This window comes from Tetrao urogallus (genome assembly GCF_951394365.1).
Source record: "Tetrao urogallus genome assembly, chromosome: 8".
Lineage (NCBI taxonomy): Eukaryota > Metazoa > Chordata > Aves > Galliformes > Phasianidae > Tetrao > Tetrao urogallus.
The window spans coordinates 34,222,602-34,239,003 of NC_136821.1; the positions used below are offsets into that span (position 1 = coordinate 34,222,602).

Below are 16,402 nucleotides of genomic sequence, written 5' to 3' on the forward strand. Positions count from 1 at the left end.
TTTGCGCCTGAATGTTCCTCTCAAGGAAAGGAAAACAAAATCCAAAGCCCTAGCTGGAGAGTAAATTAAATTATTTACGATTCCTCCATTTCCCATGTTCTACCCCAATTGACCAGCAAGGACATACTTATTTCCTCAGAGGCACAGCAAGCCTACCTCTTCCACATCCTGGAGTATTCACCTCAGTACTTCACCCCTGAAGTTCAGGGCACTCAGAGGAACAAAGAAGAAGGTGTTACAACCTAGCCAAAACACATTCAGATACAGGTTTTGGTTTACTGGCCTTGTGAAGGTGCTCTAAGATACCAGCAATCCCCTGATGTTCCAAATAGCAGCAATTTATCCCCTAAAACTCCAGGCTATGAGGAAGAGGCTAGAGAAGGATCTGGACCAGCAAATTCAAAACCAAGTTAGGACAACACGGGCTTCTGAGTTTGCATTTGGCTTAATCAAACCGTATTGACAGAAGGCTGCTCCTGCCAAACAGGAGATGCTGCTCCATCCCACGAGCAGATCCCTTAGGGAATTGCTCACCTGCATTACTGCTGGGGTAGGGCTGAAGGGGAAAGGACAGATGTCATCTTCAGCTAACTGCTGTTCTCCTTGGAGTAGTACATTCAGAGGTTTTTTTCCACAATCCAGAGCTACTGTGCTAGTTGTGTAAACTGCATCATTTTAACTGGTTATGGTAGCTTTCATGAGAAGTGGAAAACCTTTACAATGACTTGCAAAGGAGATATTTTGCTATCTCTGTATTTGTAAAAAAACACAACTAACACCCATATGCAGTAACATTTTCTAAAGTGCTTCTTATCAGTTACTTTTTAAAGATTAGACTTGCATTCTGTAGCGGCGTTTTCCTAGCAGTTCATGGACCAGTAGATAGTTTCTGATGTAGAAAACCCATGACGTATTTTGTTTAAGCAAACGACACATGTTTTGACAAACTGAAGTCATGTAAGTGCAAAACCCACCACTTCTTCAAACATGGCCTTACGCTGGTTTATTAACACAACTTTACATCCTTAAGAAGTATTCTACTTCAATTCCAAGAGCAGGGATTAAATAATACAAATAAGATTTGAAATCCAATGAAGCTATTGCCTATTTACCCTGAAATAAAATAGTCTTACAATTCGTCCGGTGCAAAAATCCCTCCAAACACCTTTGTTTTATTGGCAAAGTCATTTAAGGTCACTTTTGCTTCCAAGACCATCTTCTTCCACGGTTTCCACTGAAGGAGTTTTGCTTTGTAATGGCTTGTGGTTCCACAGTGATTTGTAAATGAAAAGCCTACTATGAATAACTCTACCGTAGTCACTAAATGACAGATACAGTCATGAGAAAGTCTAAAACTTAGTGTTTTTTTGTTGTTGTTGTTTTTTTTTTTAAATTCTCAGCAAGACACAAAATTCCAGTCCAGTTAAAGTGTTTTCTTCGAATGCCATTTGAAATGGCGAGGAACAGCTGCCGTGCCTTCTGGGAGAACTCAAGGCGGCGCCCCGATGTGCTTCTCACATGGCATACAGATATTGTACCCACAGCAGTGCGTAGAAGGGCCCCGCAGGCACAGCCATTTGGATCAGCTACTCCTACGGATATAGTGCAGTAGGTTTGAATCTGCGTAAAGGGAACCACGGCTGGGTGGCACCTAGCAAATGTTGCAGTTGTCTGTTGTCAGAAGGCATGACGCAAAGCATCCCGGACAGCAAGACACAGAAGCATCTGTAACGCCGTTCGGATTCTGTCCAGCAGTCGTTTCCACTGAGAGCTGGTGGTTATTGCTGTGACAGCAAAGCACTGCGGTTGGCCTTCATCTTCTCCAAGCGTTTTACTAGATGACCGTTGCTGACTTCCAGCTCTTCAGTTTTATCCAGTGCCGAACGAAGCTGAAGGAAAGAAGCAGAAAAAAAACCAACCCCGTCACTTTTGCAGTGTTTGCCCTTTCCAATGATAAAGCAAAGTTTATAGTTACCAACAATACTGCAGGAGCTTCCTTACGTGGTAAAGCAGCTGAAAATTCCCAGGAGAGGAGTTAATGGTGAATGCAGCACTGCTGCTTTGAAGGCCACACGCACACAGTTTCTAAGCAGGGTGCCAAGAACCCAAACTATTTACAGAATGTTGAACATCTGGCTCACAGTTGGCCTTGGCTTCAGAGGCATGGATGTTCAGAGATCTGCTGGGTGACATACACCTTTCTCACAGTGCCTGACTTTTCCATTTCTGGTTCCCAGAGTTACAGAAACAGCCTTGACTTTGAAGCCTTAATTTTCTATAACATCCACTAAGGGAGAAAGCATGGAGTAACAGCTACAAAACCCTGATAAGGGTGCCAATGACAGCACAAGGCAGATTTTAGGGCTTCCCTCAATTTAGGACTTGCTAGTAGTTACACTGGCCCTGAGAAAAAACAAGTGTCACTCCTGACAGAAGGAAGGAACAGAAGAGATGGAGCAAAAATGCCTTAGTCTAGAGCTGCCATCCAGGGGAGCACTGCAGCATTTGGGACCCTTCTGGCCTTGGGCAGCTTGCTGCCTTCCAGGACAGCATCCTAAGCAACAGACTAAGAACTGCTGCAGGTTTTGACTGAAGCCACTGCACTTTGTGGAAAAGACTTCAAGGCTCCTTAGCTCAAGAGAAAGAAGCCTTTAGCACAGCTACTGGAGTACTTCCCTGGAAATAACAACACAAATCCTGAGTTTAATTTAAAGACCACTTAAACAAGAATATCTGAACCATTTTTGGATATCACAATCCAGCACCTCACCCCCCCTTCAAAAAAAAAAAAAAAAAAGCTAGAAATTAACGTCCTTTTCTCAAGCAAATGTGATGTTTATAAACTGTGGTCCGAGCTTCTTCGTGATTTCTATGCTGTGGTGGCTTATAATGCCTTTACAAGCACCAGCCCCAGTGTCTTAAGGGGAATGAATCTTATCTGATAAGCAAGACAACCAGACAGAAGGGTAAGTTCCACAAGGCATCACTTATTACAGGCAGCATAGCAGGAAGAGCTATTTAGTTTTTATGGTTCAGAGAGCCACAGTGGAAAAACCCCTTAGGAGGCCGGCGTGAAAGCAGCTGACATATTTAAGGCTGGCTGTAGCAGTTGCTTAAAGACAACACAAAGTTTGGTAAAAGAAATAAGGTCGAAATTATGAAGAGCTTGAAAAGTGTGCTTTAGGAGAAAATATGGGCAGAGTCAGGATGGGAATGCAACAGGAAAGAGGCACAAACAGATAACTGAGCAAGAAAAGGAACAATTCACATTCACTTACAGCTTGAGATTAACATGCAAAGCTGAGCATCTGAAGGCTGCACAAGCAGCACCTGAGTTTCCTGTGACAGTTACATTTAGTTACCTCTCTCTGTAGTTTGCGCTTCTCTGCTTTCAGCTCATCTTCTACTCTTTCAGCATTTTCAGCAGCAGTTTTGTATCGGGCTACTTGACCTTCCAGTCGTATTACCTATTGCAAATGCAAACGTCTGGAATTAAAGATCACTCTGAAGCTTTACTCCTCTGCTGATAGTTAAGCAGTATGAAAGTTGGTGGATTTATTTCAATCAAAGAAAGGCATGTTTTGAGAAAAATGTATGAAAGAAGACATGGCAACTACCTCCAGAGCCCTTAGATGTACCCATATTTCATATGCTTCCAGCAACAGAAATCACAGCCCATTTACTAAATCTAGCCATTTATACTCTGATCACGAGCAAACAGTTACATCTGAACAGCACTGCACAAAACCCACACATACTATCTCATGTGCCAGGAGCCATTTGAAAACTGCCAGCAGCTAGACACATGAAAGTGTTCTGAGGAGCTCATAAAGTGCTCTGAGTACACATCTGTGTTTGAGAGCTTTTCATTTGGTAGACATGAATAATATATTGACTTTCCCCTGGAGATGAAAAAAAGTATTCTAGTCCTCATGGCTTAACTTCAAGAGCCTCGGTGCTCCAACAATCCTGCTTTTTATCTTAAGGGAAGTCACATCAATTAAGATTGCACTTTTCATGGAGTAAAATACACTCTCTGCATTCTCATCAAGAGTAAACAAACAGAACAAAACGGGAACTTACATTCTGCTCCAGTGCTGTTATCTCTTGCTCAGACTTGGCTAGTTTAAATTTGAGATCACTGATCTGCCTGTTGGCATCTCCTAAAAGAATTGCAGATTTATAAGAGATGTGAGAATAAGGCTCAACAAAGCTGTCACAACACTTCCACATTCCAGGAAACTACTTGGGGCAGTGATAGAGCAGCTCCCTGCCTTGGGTTTCCTTCTGTACTAAGAGCTGCCAGGTAAACCCACTCAGTGCCCAGCAGATAGATAGCAGCTAACCCCAACCCTGTCTGACTGCCTTCTGGTCACTCAAAGCCGAATGAAGCAGGTGTGACACGGAACTCGTCCTCAGCTCTCCTGCAGAACATGAAGGAGGTTTCCCATCCCGTTCTTGTCCGAAGGACTGCTCCCTCCCCTCTAGCAGAGGTGCCTCCTGGCTGGCTCCCATTTTGGAATTCCCTTGGGACTGAAGGCTCACTCTTACTTCAGGCCACATGTCCATTGTACTGGCACATTCTCTCACCTTCATTCACGACACAAAGGTTCTCTCAAAATGAAAGCACAGCTTACTTTGGAGGTCAATCATGTGCATATCCGTCCCATTTTCCAGAACTTCTACTTCAGACTGCGCGTTCTCCAACTTGCCGTTCTTCTGCTTCTCTTCCAGTTGTCCCTTTAATTTTTTAACCTGAGGTACACAAGACAATTATTAAAATAAGACACTTGTTTCAGGACTCTCTTGAATGTTATGAAGCTTTTTTTTTTTTTTCCTCCAAACTAAATTAAAAACATGCATCTTTTCTTACATTTCCCAGAAATTCTTCTGGCAAGTGACTCACCATAGTTTAAGTATCAGTGCTTATGCGTAAATTTGGGACCAAGAATATAGGAGGAAGAAGAATGTTTTATTAGAAAAGCCAGAACTGTTCTGTAGGCACAGTCACATAAAACATCCTTAGTAACCCCAAACTGTGATTGATTGTGCTTGAAAGCCCAAGGCCAAGGATACTGTCTGCAAATGGAAGCATAGAGCGTGACACAGAGAAACAGATCAGCTCAAGAGTTCTGCATGAAGATCACAACCTCTATATCGCGATATCAGCAATAATTACTTTGTTATATACCAATCTACTGTAATCCCACCAGCATTCTCTCCAAACTGCCTGCTGCCCACAGAACCAGCCATGAGGAAGGCTTACTCTTGGACGTCACATTTGCTTTTCTAATCTCTGGACCATATTTGCTTTTTCCCCATTGGCCTCGCTCAATCCAAAGTATTATTTTTCAGACATAGTTATGGAGGAGGAGGTTTAGGTGGCTACAAACAGCAGTCTGGAATACTCAGAGCACTGAATGTTAGCAACACAAAACAGGCCCCTGGGTCATCTGTTTCACACCCTGTGTTAACGCACAGGAGAATTCCAGAGGGAAGCAGCCGAGTCTTTGGCAATAAAAAGCAGCACATGTTCTGAAAGAACAGCATGTATGTTCTGCAGTCTGTGTTAGGGGCATCCTGGTTTCCTGAGATTGTATTATTTTTATCATACGTCAAGTGAACACACAGCATTTCAGTTCTCACGTGCTCACCTGGTCTAGTAAGGACTCTCGTTCACCAATGAGCTTTTTCAGCCTTTCTGAAAGAGAAAACTGAAAGCTCAGTGCTGATTTCAGTGAGCCACGCGTTTCAGAGTTATCTGATACAAGAGGGACCCGTTCAGGTTAGTGAAGGGAACGATGAAGGTAGTTACGCACGTACCACGGGAAATGAGGCCACAACAGGACTGGGAAGGGGCTGCAGCCAGGGGAGGTTATGTCATTCCCACAGAGCATGCTTGTCACGGCACCCACTGCATGCAAAGAGGCTAATCTTCTACGTTAGGTTAGCATGCAAGAACTCTAGGGTCAAACACAACAGCTGCAACACAAAATCTCACAAATCTTTACAGTTCAGCACAATGAAAACACCACAAACACCTATAATCATAGCTATGCACATTCTCTGCGCTGAAAATCCTCACTTCAAAAGGAAAACTAAACAGCATGAAATGACATCACGTTATCTTCAGTACTGTGACAAATAAAACATTTATCCACGACATTATTTTTTTTTTCCAAACTCAAGAGCCTGGTAAGCATTCTTTGCTCTTTAACCCTTCACAGTCAATCGTCCCAGTCAAACATCAAAGAAGGCAACAGGCAATCTAGACTCCTTGTGACTTGAACTTGGAAGTACAGCAGATCAGCAAACAGATGTGCGTGGCATTGTTTAATAAGGAACACGATACACAATGAGACAACTGGAAAGCAGCAGTGAGTAACCAAATCACTTGTTTCTTCTTTCCTAGTAATGCAACACGTGAAAGTATTTTAGCAGGTACTGTATGCAGCAAATGATAACTCTCAGTTTTTACGGTAATTGAAGTCACTCTACCTCATTAATTGACAGCCTGAGCGTGTTCAGCCACCTCAACAGAAGTACACCAAACACCACCTTCCAGCATTCTTATCAGAAGAGGATATACTGACCTCAGATAGGTCTTACTCCACATGTCTGTTTGTTGCAGTTATTTAGGTTTGACACACACGTTTGTTGCAGTTTTCTGTAGTTTCCCTCCCTTGCCAGCAGGCAGTCAACTGTGCAGAACCAAGGCAGTGAGTGTGCTCAGCTCCACCTCTAAGGTCCTGCCTGTTAGCTGTTCAATTGTTAAAATGCAAAGGTCATAAATGCACGTTCAAGTTCCCCGTATCAGCAGTGATTCCAGAGCCTGGAATCAAACCTTGACCTCGACTTCTGATGCGACACCCAAACACAGATATCAACATAACACCCCAGCAGCAGTACAGCAGCTCTGTGCATTCCCTTTGAACCTCCTCAAGTCCTATGCCTTTTCACAGCTGTTTGTAACACACCCGGTGCTTTTACATGTGAGCATTGTCGCAAGACAAAAAAATAGATTTACGTTTGTGTAAACTAACGAGAAAAAAACACCAAGTGTAAAATAAGAAAACAGTTTCATCTGCCTACGTGGAAAGAGGCTGAAGACACATCCTGTAAAAAGATGACAGGGAAGGAAGATGAAATCCAATGAAGAAAGCAAGGAGAGCAAACAGTAAAAGGAAGGTCACAGGTATTCAGATAAGCGTTGGTGCCAGAGCTCGTCAGAGATAAAGAAATGGAATTACTAACAGTAGGCAAAGAGAACAAGGACTGATGCAGAAGAAATTAGCCCTAACTTAAGGGACTCCAAAGAGTCGAATAACTTGTTAGCACAGCCGCTGCTGCGGGGTGAAATATTCCTGCCTAATGGAAGGACAGGCGCAGGCCAGGCGCAGTGCCATTCTTTTTGAGAAGAGAACAGGACAGGTGGGATGGTGGCAGCTCTGTGGTTACCAGTGCTTTCTGCTGTTGCACAGGCTCTTGAAGCCACACGACCACTGTCATCGCTTCGGGAAAGCAGTTGACTCACTGTGCTGCTTCAGTGGCAAAGCTGAGCTAATATCCCCTGATCACCCACAGATACCCGGTGCCTCTTCCTACTTTGAGCATAGTGTGCAGTGGGATGCAGCTGTTGATAACTTGAATGATTTGCATGGTCTGCCAAGTAATTCATGGCAGTGTGGCTGAAAAGAGTAAGCTGTCCTTGGAGGATGGGAAGGCAAGCAGCAAAGGCTGCAACCCCTGAAAATACACCAGCTATTCCAAGCAGCTATTCCAATCAGCTTGCAGGGATCCAACAACAGGCTGGACAATACCACTTCTCTGGAGCTGTCAATTTATACTACATTGTTTAAAATAAGAATAATAACAACAGAACGCCTTCCACTCTTCCCCAGAAGAGGGAAGTTCATGAGCAAGCATGAGGATAAGCACTGGAGTTAGAAGGCACTGGCTTTACAGCACAGATTTTGAAGGTGACAGCAGGACCACTCTTTCAAAGGGACTGTTGACTGAGGCCTTTCACTGTTACCTGCTGAATACCAAAGTTATTTCAGCTACTGCTTTTGCCAGCACTTGAGGCTAGGTGTGAAGTCACGGTAACGCATAAACCCGGCACTCCAGGCTACGCGTGCCCCTAGGTCTCAAACACAGAACCCAATGAGTGTTTGAAGTTCTTTTGAGAGATGAAAGCCCTACGCATTGCGACCAGCGCTCACTGCAGCAGGAAAGAAGATTCCAGCAAGAAGCGAAGAGCCAGAAACACCCAGATCACCTCCTTCTTCATGGTACCTGTCCGATTCCAGAAGGCAAGGACCAGCTGCCGACACGGGTTCCAAGAGGCAGCAATCATGGGGAGATTTGTGATACCTGAGCTGTTCTTCATCACCTGCCCCGTGTTCTTGTTCCTGCCCTAGTTTCATTGAGATTTGGCAAGGTGCTGTGGGATGAGAGCACGCACAAGGGCAGTTAAGGCCGGAGGTGTCATCTCTTTCCATGACTTAGCTCTACAGAGGGACTTCTCTAAGGACGCCGTATTTTCTGAAGTGGAAAAAATGGTTAAAAATAGGTCTCCATTAATTCCCCTTCAACAATCAAGCAGCACTCCTGTTGGAAACAAACTCATGAAAAATAGAGGAAATGTTGGCAAGTGCCTCATTTCAATGAGAGTTGTTTATAGACCCATCCACAAGTTTAGGCAAAGTCTGGCATGAATTTAGTTAAATATAACACTGTATGTAACATTTAAATATACACACATTTAGAACACTTTCAACATTAAACCATACGTTACAGCTGAGCGTGACAAAGAAAAAAATCTTACTTACACAGTGCTATATAATAAGAAATGATGCTTTAGAGAACGGTGACTCTTTAGATTAGAATTAAGTGTAACAGTAAGAACAACTGCTAATGCTTACAGAAACCACACTGAAGCTGCTCTAAGCTGGAAAGAAGCCATATGAAAAGAGTTACAGGCTTACAGTGCTGTCACAAGTGCAGAGCTATGGTCTCACTGAACACTGAATGTCCTCAAAGGCTGCCTGTTCCTCACAGGACAGCTCTGTCATCTACGTAGCACAAAGCAATACGTTTTAAAAAGAAAGCTCTAGAAAAGGGTTTTTGAAGTGAGAAGGATTTAAACAAATATTTACACAAGTTTATAAAGAGTGCTCCGGACAGACAATTTGAAGTATAAAATATGTTTATTTTAATTATATACAGCTCAGTACACTTTGATATACATCTTGTAATTTTGCAGTCTATTTGAACTCTGTCAACTTCGTAACATCAACAGATAGAACCTTCTGTAGCCCCCCAGCTCCTCAACTTGCATTCCCTTTGCATGTTCATCGCTTAATACAACCTCCAGCTAATTATTAATTATGCAAAACATCATCTTCCTGCCAAGCACTGTAAAAATGCAAGAGGAAATACATCAATGGGTTGAAGTGTCTCATTGATGCCAGTAATACAAGGTAATCCAGCTTTCCAAAAAAAGGCACGGGGGCTCATATGTGGAAAAACAGCCTTTGGTCTGACATCCATGAGGATTAAGACATCCTGAGTTACCGTCTCTCCAGAAAAAGAGGAAGAAAGAATTTTTCAAAGAAAACCATTCTTTCATAATATTTTTTGCAAAAAAATATATATATAATGCAATAAGGAATGCAATATTAAACACTTGTTTTAAAAATATATTTATATATTCATAGGTACAGTATTGGATAGCAAACCTAAGCACGTTACAGTGTGTACTGACACTTTCTTAGGAAAAAAATACAAAACCCACGTGAGACATGGTGCAAAAGGCCTGTTGTGGTGCAAAGTGCCCAGATGAAGTAAACATGTACATGTTTGCTCCCTTCAGCAACCTACATGTTGCATTTCCTTCAAATCGTGTTATTGTTCCTCCAAAGCTGAGCCTTAATTCACAGTGATCTACCAATAGCTTGGAATATGTCCTTTTAAGAAACATACATACAAAAAGTGGAATGAGGGCATCTTTTTTTCTTCTTCTTTTGCTATGGAAAAGGGCTCCTAGGCTTTAACCGCTCAGCAACAAATGTTAGCATTACATCTAAGTGCTGCTGATCTTCCGAGTTCCTTCATGACAAAGCATCAACATTCTAGTAGTGCTATTGCACATACAAGCACGTTCAGATAATCTACTTTTATTCCAGGCTAGAAAGTAGGAATTTCATATAAAAGCTCCTCAGCAGCAGTTATCAACACCAGAAGTACTTTAAGTGCAAAAGCCTGATCAGTTCCTTTGTGAAGCTTGCTTTGTTTGGTGACACACATTTAACCTGAGACACAGCAAAACCAAACCTCTGGATGATTTTTTGTGGCTAGGTACGTCAGTGAATCATCTAATATTTGCATTATCACCGCTTACATGACCAAACAGTGTATTATGAGATCTACCTGCAAGGAAAAAATGAACTCCTTAAGAGTATTCCTATATTCCTAAGGGCTGATTTATCGTGCAAAGCGCGTGCTTCGGTACAGAGCCTGATCAAATGGCTTCTAACTTGTATGGACTGAAATTCAGAACTCAGGACATTGTACAGTCATCTTTAGATTTACCCTTGCCCTTCCTACCACCTCGCAAATCCTCTTTGCTTTCAGCCCTGTTACAGCCAGCACTTTCCAAATCCTGCTCTGGAACATTTTCACCTGGTGCCTTTTCCGCTTCATTAGAATCTGATGCTTTGTTTTCACCTGCCAACACATCAGCCTTCTCGTCAGTTTTCAGGGCTGATGCTTCCTCTTGCAAGCGCCCTGTTTCTTCAGACTCATTTCCTTTGTTATGCTGTAAGCTGTCACCTTCAGTCAAGGTGTCCATGGTTTCTATTTTGCCAGTTCTCTCTCCCTCTTCGCCTGTTTGGGCAGTTTTTCTCATCACGCTGTTTGTTCTGTCATCCTCTTCATTCTGTGCATCAACTTCTTCTCCATCGCATTTTTCATCAGTTTCCAGTGTCTGTTCTGAATCCTCATCAAAATCAAATGCATCACCATCGTCTTCTTGTTCTTCCTCTGCTTGGCCCTCTAGTCTAAGTTGCTCACTAACGTTTTCATCCAGCTCAGCTTTCTGTGCAAGAGAATTACCTGCATCTTCCATAGAAGTAAGTTCATCACCCTGGTGGTCTGCAAGCTCTGAATGTTTTTTATTTTCTTTAAGTGCTTCTTTATCTACTTGGTTCTCACTAGTCACACTATGACATACAATGGACTCCTCTTTAGATTCACCTTCCTCGTGTTGGACTACATTCTGTGCTTCACTTTCTAAAGAACTATTTTTCTCATCCTCTTCATCACCTGTTGTTTCTTTACCACACTGAACTGTTTGAAGCTCTGCCTCTGGCTTTAAGTCTTCTGTTCTATTACGCTCTAAGCATTCTATTCTATTTTCCTCTCCATTCCCAGACACGTCTCCCGTTTGCATTTCTGTTTCCTCGATTCCATCATCTGAAAAGCCTGGGTCTAAACTTGTTTCCTGAGATGCCATTTGTTTCACAGTGCCCGTGTCTGGCTCTGTCTGATGCAGTGCACTTCCTTCTACCTTGTTAGCAGAGCCCACAGACTCCCCGGATGCCTTCTCCTGCTTTTCTGCAGAATCTGAGCACGCCTCCTGTCCATCTTTCTCAGCAGGTTTAAGTTCTGTTTGCTCCTGTGTATTCTGCTCCTCTAATAATGCTAACTCACCATCCTCTGAGGAAACTGGCTGGATGTGTGCCTGATCTCCTCCCTCTTCATTTATATCTGATGGGACACCACTTTCACATGACTCCTCCCCTTCTAAGCCCGTGGAATCTCTTTTCATTTTCTGACCCTGAACTGCACTCCCAACCTCATTTTGTTCTCTAGCTCTACCACCTCCAGTTTCATCAGCTGTTCCATCAGTGCAGTCTTTGCTTTCAACAAGAGCTTTCTCCAAGACCTCTGTCACTTTGTTTTCAGCACTTTCTTCCGAGCTCTGGAGTGTTTCAGCATGGCCCTCCACCTTTACCTCTTCACTACGTGAGCCTGCTAGCACAGGCTCTGGTAGCCCTGACCGGCCAGATACCGTCTCACCGCTGTCACCTGCACTGCCTGCTGCTTGCTCCACCTCATTAGCACTCAGTGCATGGCTAGCTTCCACATCCTCTCCTTCTTCCTGCTGTGGAGCAGCTTTTTCCAGTTCATGCTCTACACCTAAGTCACTGTGCGCTGCCTGAGGACTCTCAAAATCCTGACCTTGCAGTGAGCCCATTTCTGAGTTCTCAGTCGTCCTTGGGTTTAAGTTACTGTGTTCAACCTCCTCGCTAACAGGCTGCTGGCCTGCTGCGTCTGCTGACTGCGTCTCCTTTCTCAAATCACCTGCATCACTATCATCATTTGAAGAAGCATTCCCTGACACGGGTTCTGTAAGGCTTTGAATTTGTTCTGTGAACCTACTATCTGGTAACGTCACTGTTGACAGAGCATCAGTTTCTTCAATCATTTTTTCTGCCTTTGTATTTTCATCAGCATGCAATGTCTGTACTTCCTGTTCCTCAGACTCCTCTTTGTGTTCCTCACGCTCAGAATTCTGCAAGATTTCTCTTTTCCCCACATCCTCCAAAATCTCATTTTTCATGTCCACTTCCTTGGCTTTGCCTAAAAGACCATTGAGAAAGTTGAAGGGACCGCACCACAGCTCTTACCTCCCCACTTAAAACCCGAAAGAGAATGAATCAAAGAACAGGTTAATGGAAGATCAGCTCTTTTGCCAATGACGTGAGGCAAAGCAGCAATTGAATTAGTAAGGGGGTGGGTTTGTTGATCACTGAAATTCACCACCACCACCCTCTCAAAGCAAGAAAAGCCTTCAGTGCTGGCCTGTGTTTTTGTCAAGATCTATGCTCTTGGCTATGTGAATTACAGCTTCTGAAGATGAAAACAACTCTGTTTCAAGCAGTGCAATTTAACAAGGATATCTGCAGATGTAACTCTGTAACTGTAAAGATTGCACTTCCTGGGCAGTTATTTTCTACAGCTTGAAGCCTAACAGCGGTGCATGCAAGAGTGTTCTGATGCCAGTAAATGAAGTAAGCAAGAGTAACTCGGTAGGATTTCATCACAGGCACCATCAGTGTTTACGTATATATAAATCTGATTGGCAAGCACATGTTTCAGCTGTTCAACATTACCAACACAGACACTTAGTGCCACTCCATCCACTCAAAGGGATGGGGACTTCTGTAGGTTGGTTGTTGTTTTCTTCCAACTTTACTTAGAAGCAACAGGTACTAAATCAACACTGCGGCTTCAGCAGTTAGCTTTCGAGTCTATGTTGTACCTGTTTTCAAATAAACAGAATAAGGAAAGACAGAAGGCATATTACATTTAAATATATACCCTTACCTTGATTTTGGTGCTCCATATTGTTTCCATACAAAAACAGAGTGAGGAAAAAGCAGCCAACAGCAAGATAAATTGCACTTGCAACTGTTGGCTGCTTCTCGCTATTTACTATGATGCTGATTTAGAGCAGTAACAACAAAAATCCCTTTTGCTATTTTAACAGTTCTCTGAGTGGTCACTCATCGCAACTGGACAAGGAGGAAGTTTTTGCCAACCAGATTTCTCCTTCCTTACAGCATCTGTCTCAGAGTCAAATTCATTAAATTTAATGGCATTCATTCCATCATAAGAGGCTGAAGTGGTAAAATGAACTGCTCAACAGTATGAGATACCAAGAATAAAGAATTCATGCACCAGAGGGTTTTAATGGTGACCACCGTTTCTGTTCAGCAAACGCTGACAGTTCTCAGGTACGTAAGTGAACCAACATACAAGCTTTTTATGTGAAACTAAAATGCTTTGATCTTGATTCTTTAAGATGCGTGCAGAAAAAACACTGAATGACATGAATTTGGGACAGTTCAGAGTTTAAATAGTAATCCGAGTGACTGCTACTTATCTGTACCGTGTAATATTGGTATTCTTGTCCTTTGTCACCTCCAAGGGGGAATGAAGTCTGCTTTTGCAGGAAACTGCACAACACACTTGAAGTGATACTAAATATGAAGCAGGAAAATGCACACCGTGATGTGAAGCACAAGTGATTCAACAAGTGGCATGCTGCGTGACGTGTTAATTGTCCCACTGACAAAAGCCCAAACTCCAAGCAGAGAGGAATGAGCGGACAGACAGACAGAAAGATACAGAAGGACAGCCAGCACTTACCTAGCATCCCGTCCCCTGGTGTCTTTAATGCCTGCGTTGTGCCTTGAACGGTTTTGGAAGAATCCAAGTGTCCTTCATTATCAAGAATGTCTGATGCCTCCCCATTGGTGGCTACCTCAGAGTCTGGGATTATTCCATGTTTCTACGGGGAAGCAAAAGCAACGCTTTAAAGCCTGCCGCTCAGTTAAGAGTAGGATCGTTCAGATGCTCTCGTCCTTGACATTCTGATCAAATCATTGCTTCAATTGCTCCATTACAAATGGCTGGAAGTCAGAAAATAGCACAGGATATTACAGTTCTCTGTTTAGCCAGCATCACAGAAAGCACGTGATACCAGCAAGGCTTCGATCTTTAAGCATAATTCTGCTATGTCAAGGGCTTCTCAGAGATGAGTCTCCTACAAAAGCAACAGTTTAATGCTGAACATTACAGGCTATACTAAGAGCTCACAATCAATTAGGGGGAAGGACTTTATGAGAAAATGCCTGAAATGGCAACTTATAGGCAACACGGCAAGAGTTCTCGCTACTCAGCTACAAAAATGCATAGGAAGGCAAGGTCAGCAGTCAGTAAGCAGTAAGCTTCTCTTACTCCTCTTGCATACCTTCAGTTGCTCCTTCAGCATAATCACTTCATCTCTAAGGTCATCCCGCTCACTCCTTATGGAATCAAAGAAATCTTTCTGCCTCTCTAAGGCCTGAGTTCGCAACACAGACAGAGAGGGAGGAGATGTGAAGAGAGGAAAAGGAGAAAAGTAAAGATCATGAAAAGCAAGTGTAAACAAGAATGAGCAGATTTAAGATATTCAAAGATCCGTGGAAGTGATATGTGGAAAAAGTAAAGTTCAAAGACTAAAGGACCAAGTTTTCAGACACACAGACAAGCTTCAAATCCAAGAAATGCACAGCTTATTCAGTAATAATCAGCTCCAGGAATTCCTATTAAAGACACTCGGAGCCCAAGCTTCATTAGAAATCCTTCAAGTGAGGATCTACTTTTCCCTCTTATCTGCTAGATGAGTCCATTCATATTACTTCAACGCGTACGTGGAAGACATAAAGCGATTCCCATGTACTCAGACAAGAGCATGAAAGCAGGCCTGACATTTTAACGGTCTATAAAAGGGCTATTAATTGCACAGGGTACTATGATGGCTGCATTACATTTCAATTAACTTGAAAACTGCAATTAAGTCATCCAGACTTTGGGATGTGTTGCAAAAGTGCCATCTAGTATGGCTCTGCCTTGATAATTCTTATGTAAATGCACAAATAGAACAATAACAAAAATCAGACACTTGAGTTTCAAATTGCAAGAAATTACTGGACATCAGCAGTATGACTTGTTTCCCTTCTATATTCAGAAATTCTTCCAGTATTCATTGCTAGAAAAGAAAGCAATGCTTCTCTTTAAGAGCGTGTTTCCATTTGGCTTTGATAAGGGGTGGTGGGAAGGCATGAGAAGCAAGGGAGAGTTCGGGACTTTCATCCCCACAGGCCACAAAGAGCTCTATTGCTTCTTGATCACACTCCCAGTCTGCAGATTGAATCCAAACAAGCAAAAAACCAGTGCTGACAGCATTATAAATAGCACTTTCCTTCTCAGTACAGCACACACAAATGAAGCACCATGGCAAATAAAAATCCCTGCGTTTCGAATTCAGAACAGCTGCTAAGTTTTTCTTGGATTTTATGGTGTTGAACAAAGACAAAATGCACTACTTGCTAGTTCACTGGAAATATACTAAGCCAGCCACACCAAGCAGGGTCACTCAGGAGTATTATTATTCATGGGGTTTTGCAAAAGCAGGATCAGCTGAAGAACGACAATGCCACTCTGAACACACTTCAGGAGTTGACAGTCCTACCCCTATTTTTTTGTCTTTCCACTCTATTGTCTCCTGAAGATCAGAAATTTCCCTGACATAGCTCTGCTGTTTCTGTTGCAGCTGCTGGATTTCCTGAGAGACAGGAGCAAAATGAGAAGACAGAAAGTAGGGAACAGGTTAACAAAGACAGTCGAGATTGCAGTGATGCCAAAGAACACAAAGTCAGGTGAAGTAAAAGGGTATCTGCATGCACAGTATCATAACTTCTCACACCTCAGCTAAATCTATGCTTCTCCTAAGGCAATCTTACTATTCGCAAGCTGATTTACAAAGTTAGACAGTTCCACTGCTTTCCTC

At 42.8% G+C, this 16,402-nt stretch overlaps 1 protein-coding gene across 1 annotated transcript in view; it reads right to left on the reverse strand.

The window, feature by feature from the left end:
- Window positions 1–1,778: 1,778 nt before the first annotated feature.
- Window positions 1,779–16,402, reverse strand: part of LRRFIP1 (LRR binding FLII interacting protein 1) — a gene marked incomplete at both ends in the record, with an annotated part of 87,239 nt that continues 72,615 nt past the window's right edge. The window contains 8 exons of the mRNA XM_079539112.1: window positions 1,779–1,889; window positions 3,363–3,467; window positions 4,084–4,163; window positions 4,638–4,755; window positions 5,655–5,701; window positions 14,218–14,359; window positions 14,822–14,914; window positions 16,085–16,177. Of these exons, the coding sequence (XP_079395238.1) occupies window positions 1,779–1,889; window positions 3,363–3,467; window positions 4,084–4,163; window positions 4,638–4,755; window positions 5,655–5,701; window positions 14,218–14,359; window positions 14,822–14,914; window positions 16,085–16,177 (789 nt within the window). The remainder of the gene's footprint in view (window positions 1,890–3,362; window positions 3,468–4,083; window positions 4,164–4,637; window positions 4,756–5,654; window positions 5,702–14,217; window positions 14,360–14,821; window positions 14,915–16,084; window positions 16,178–16,402) is intronic.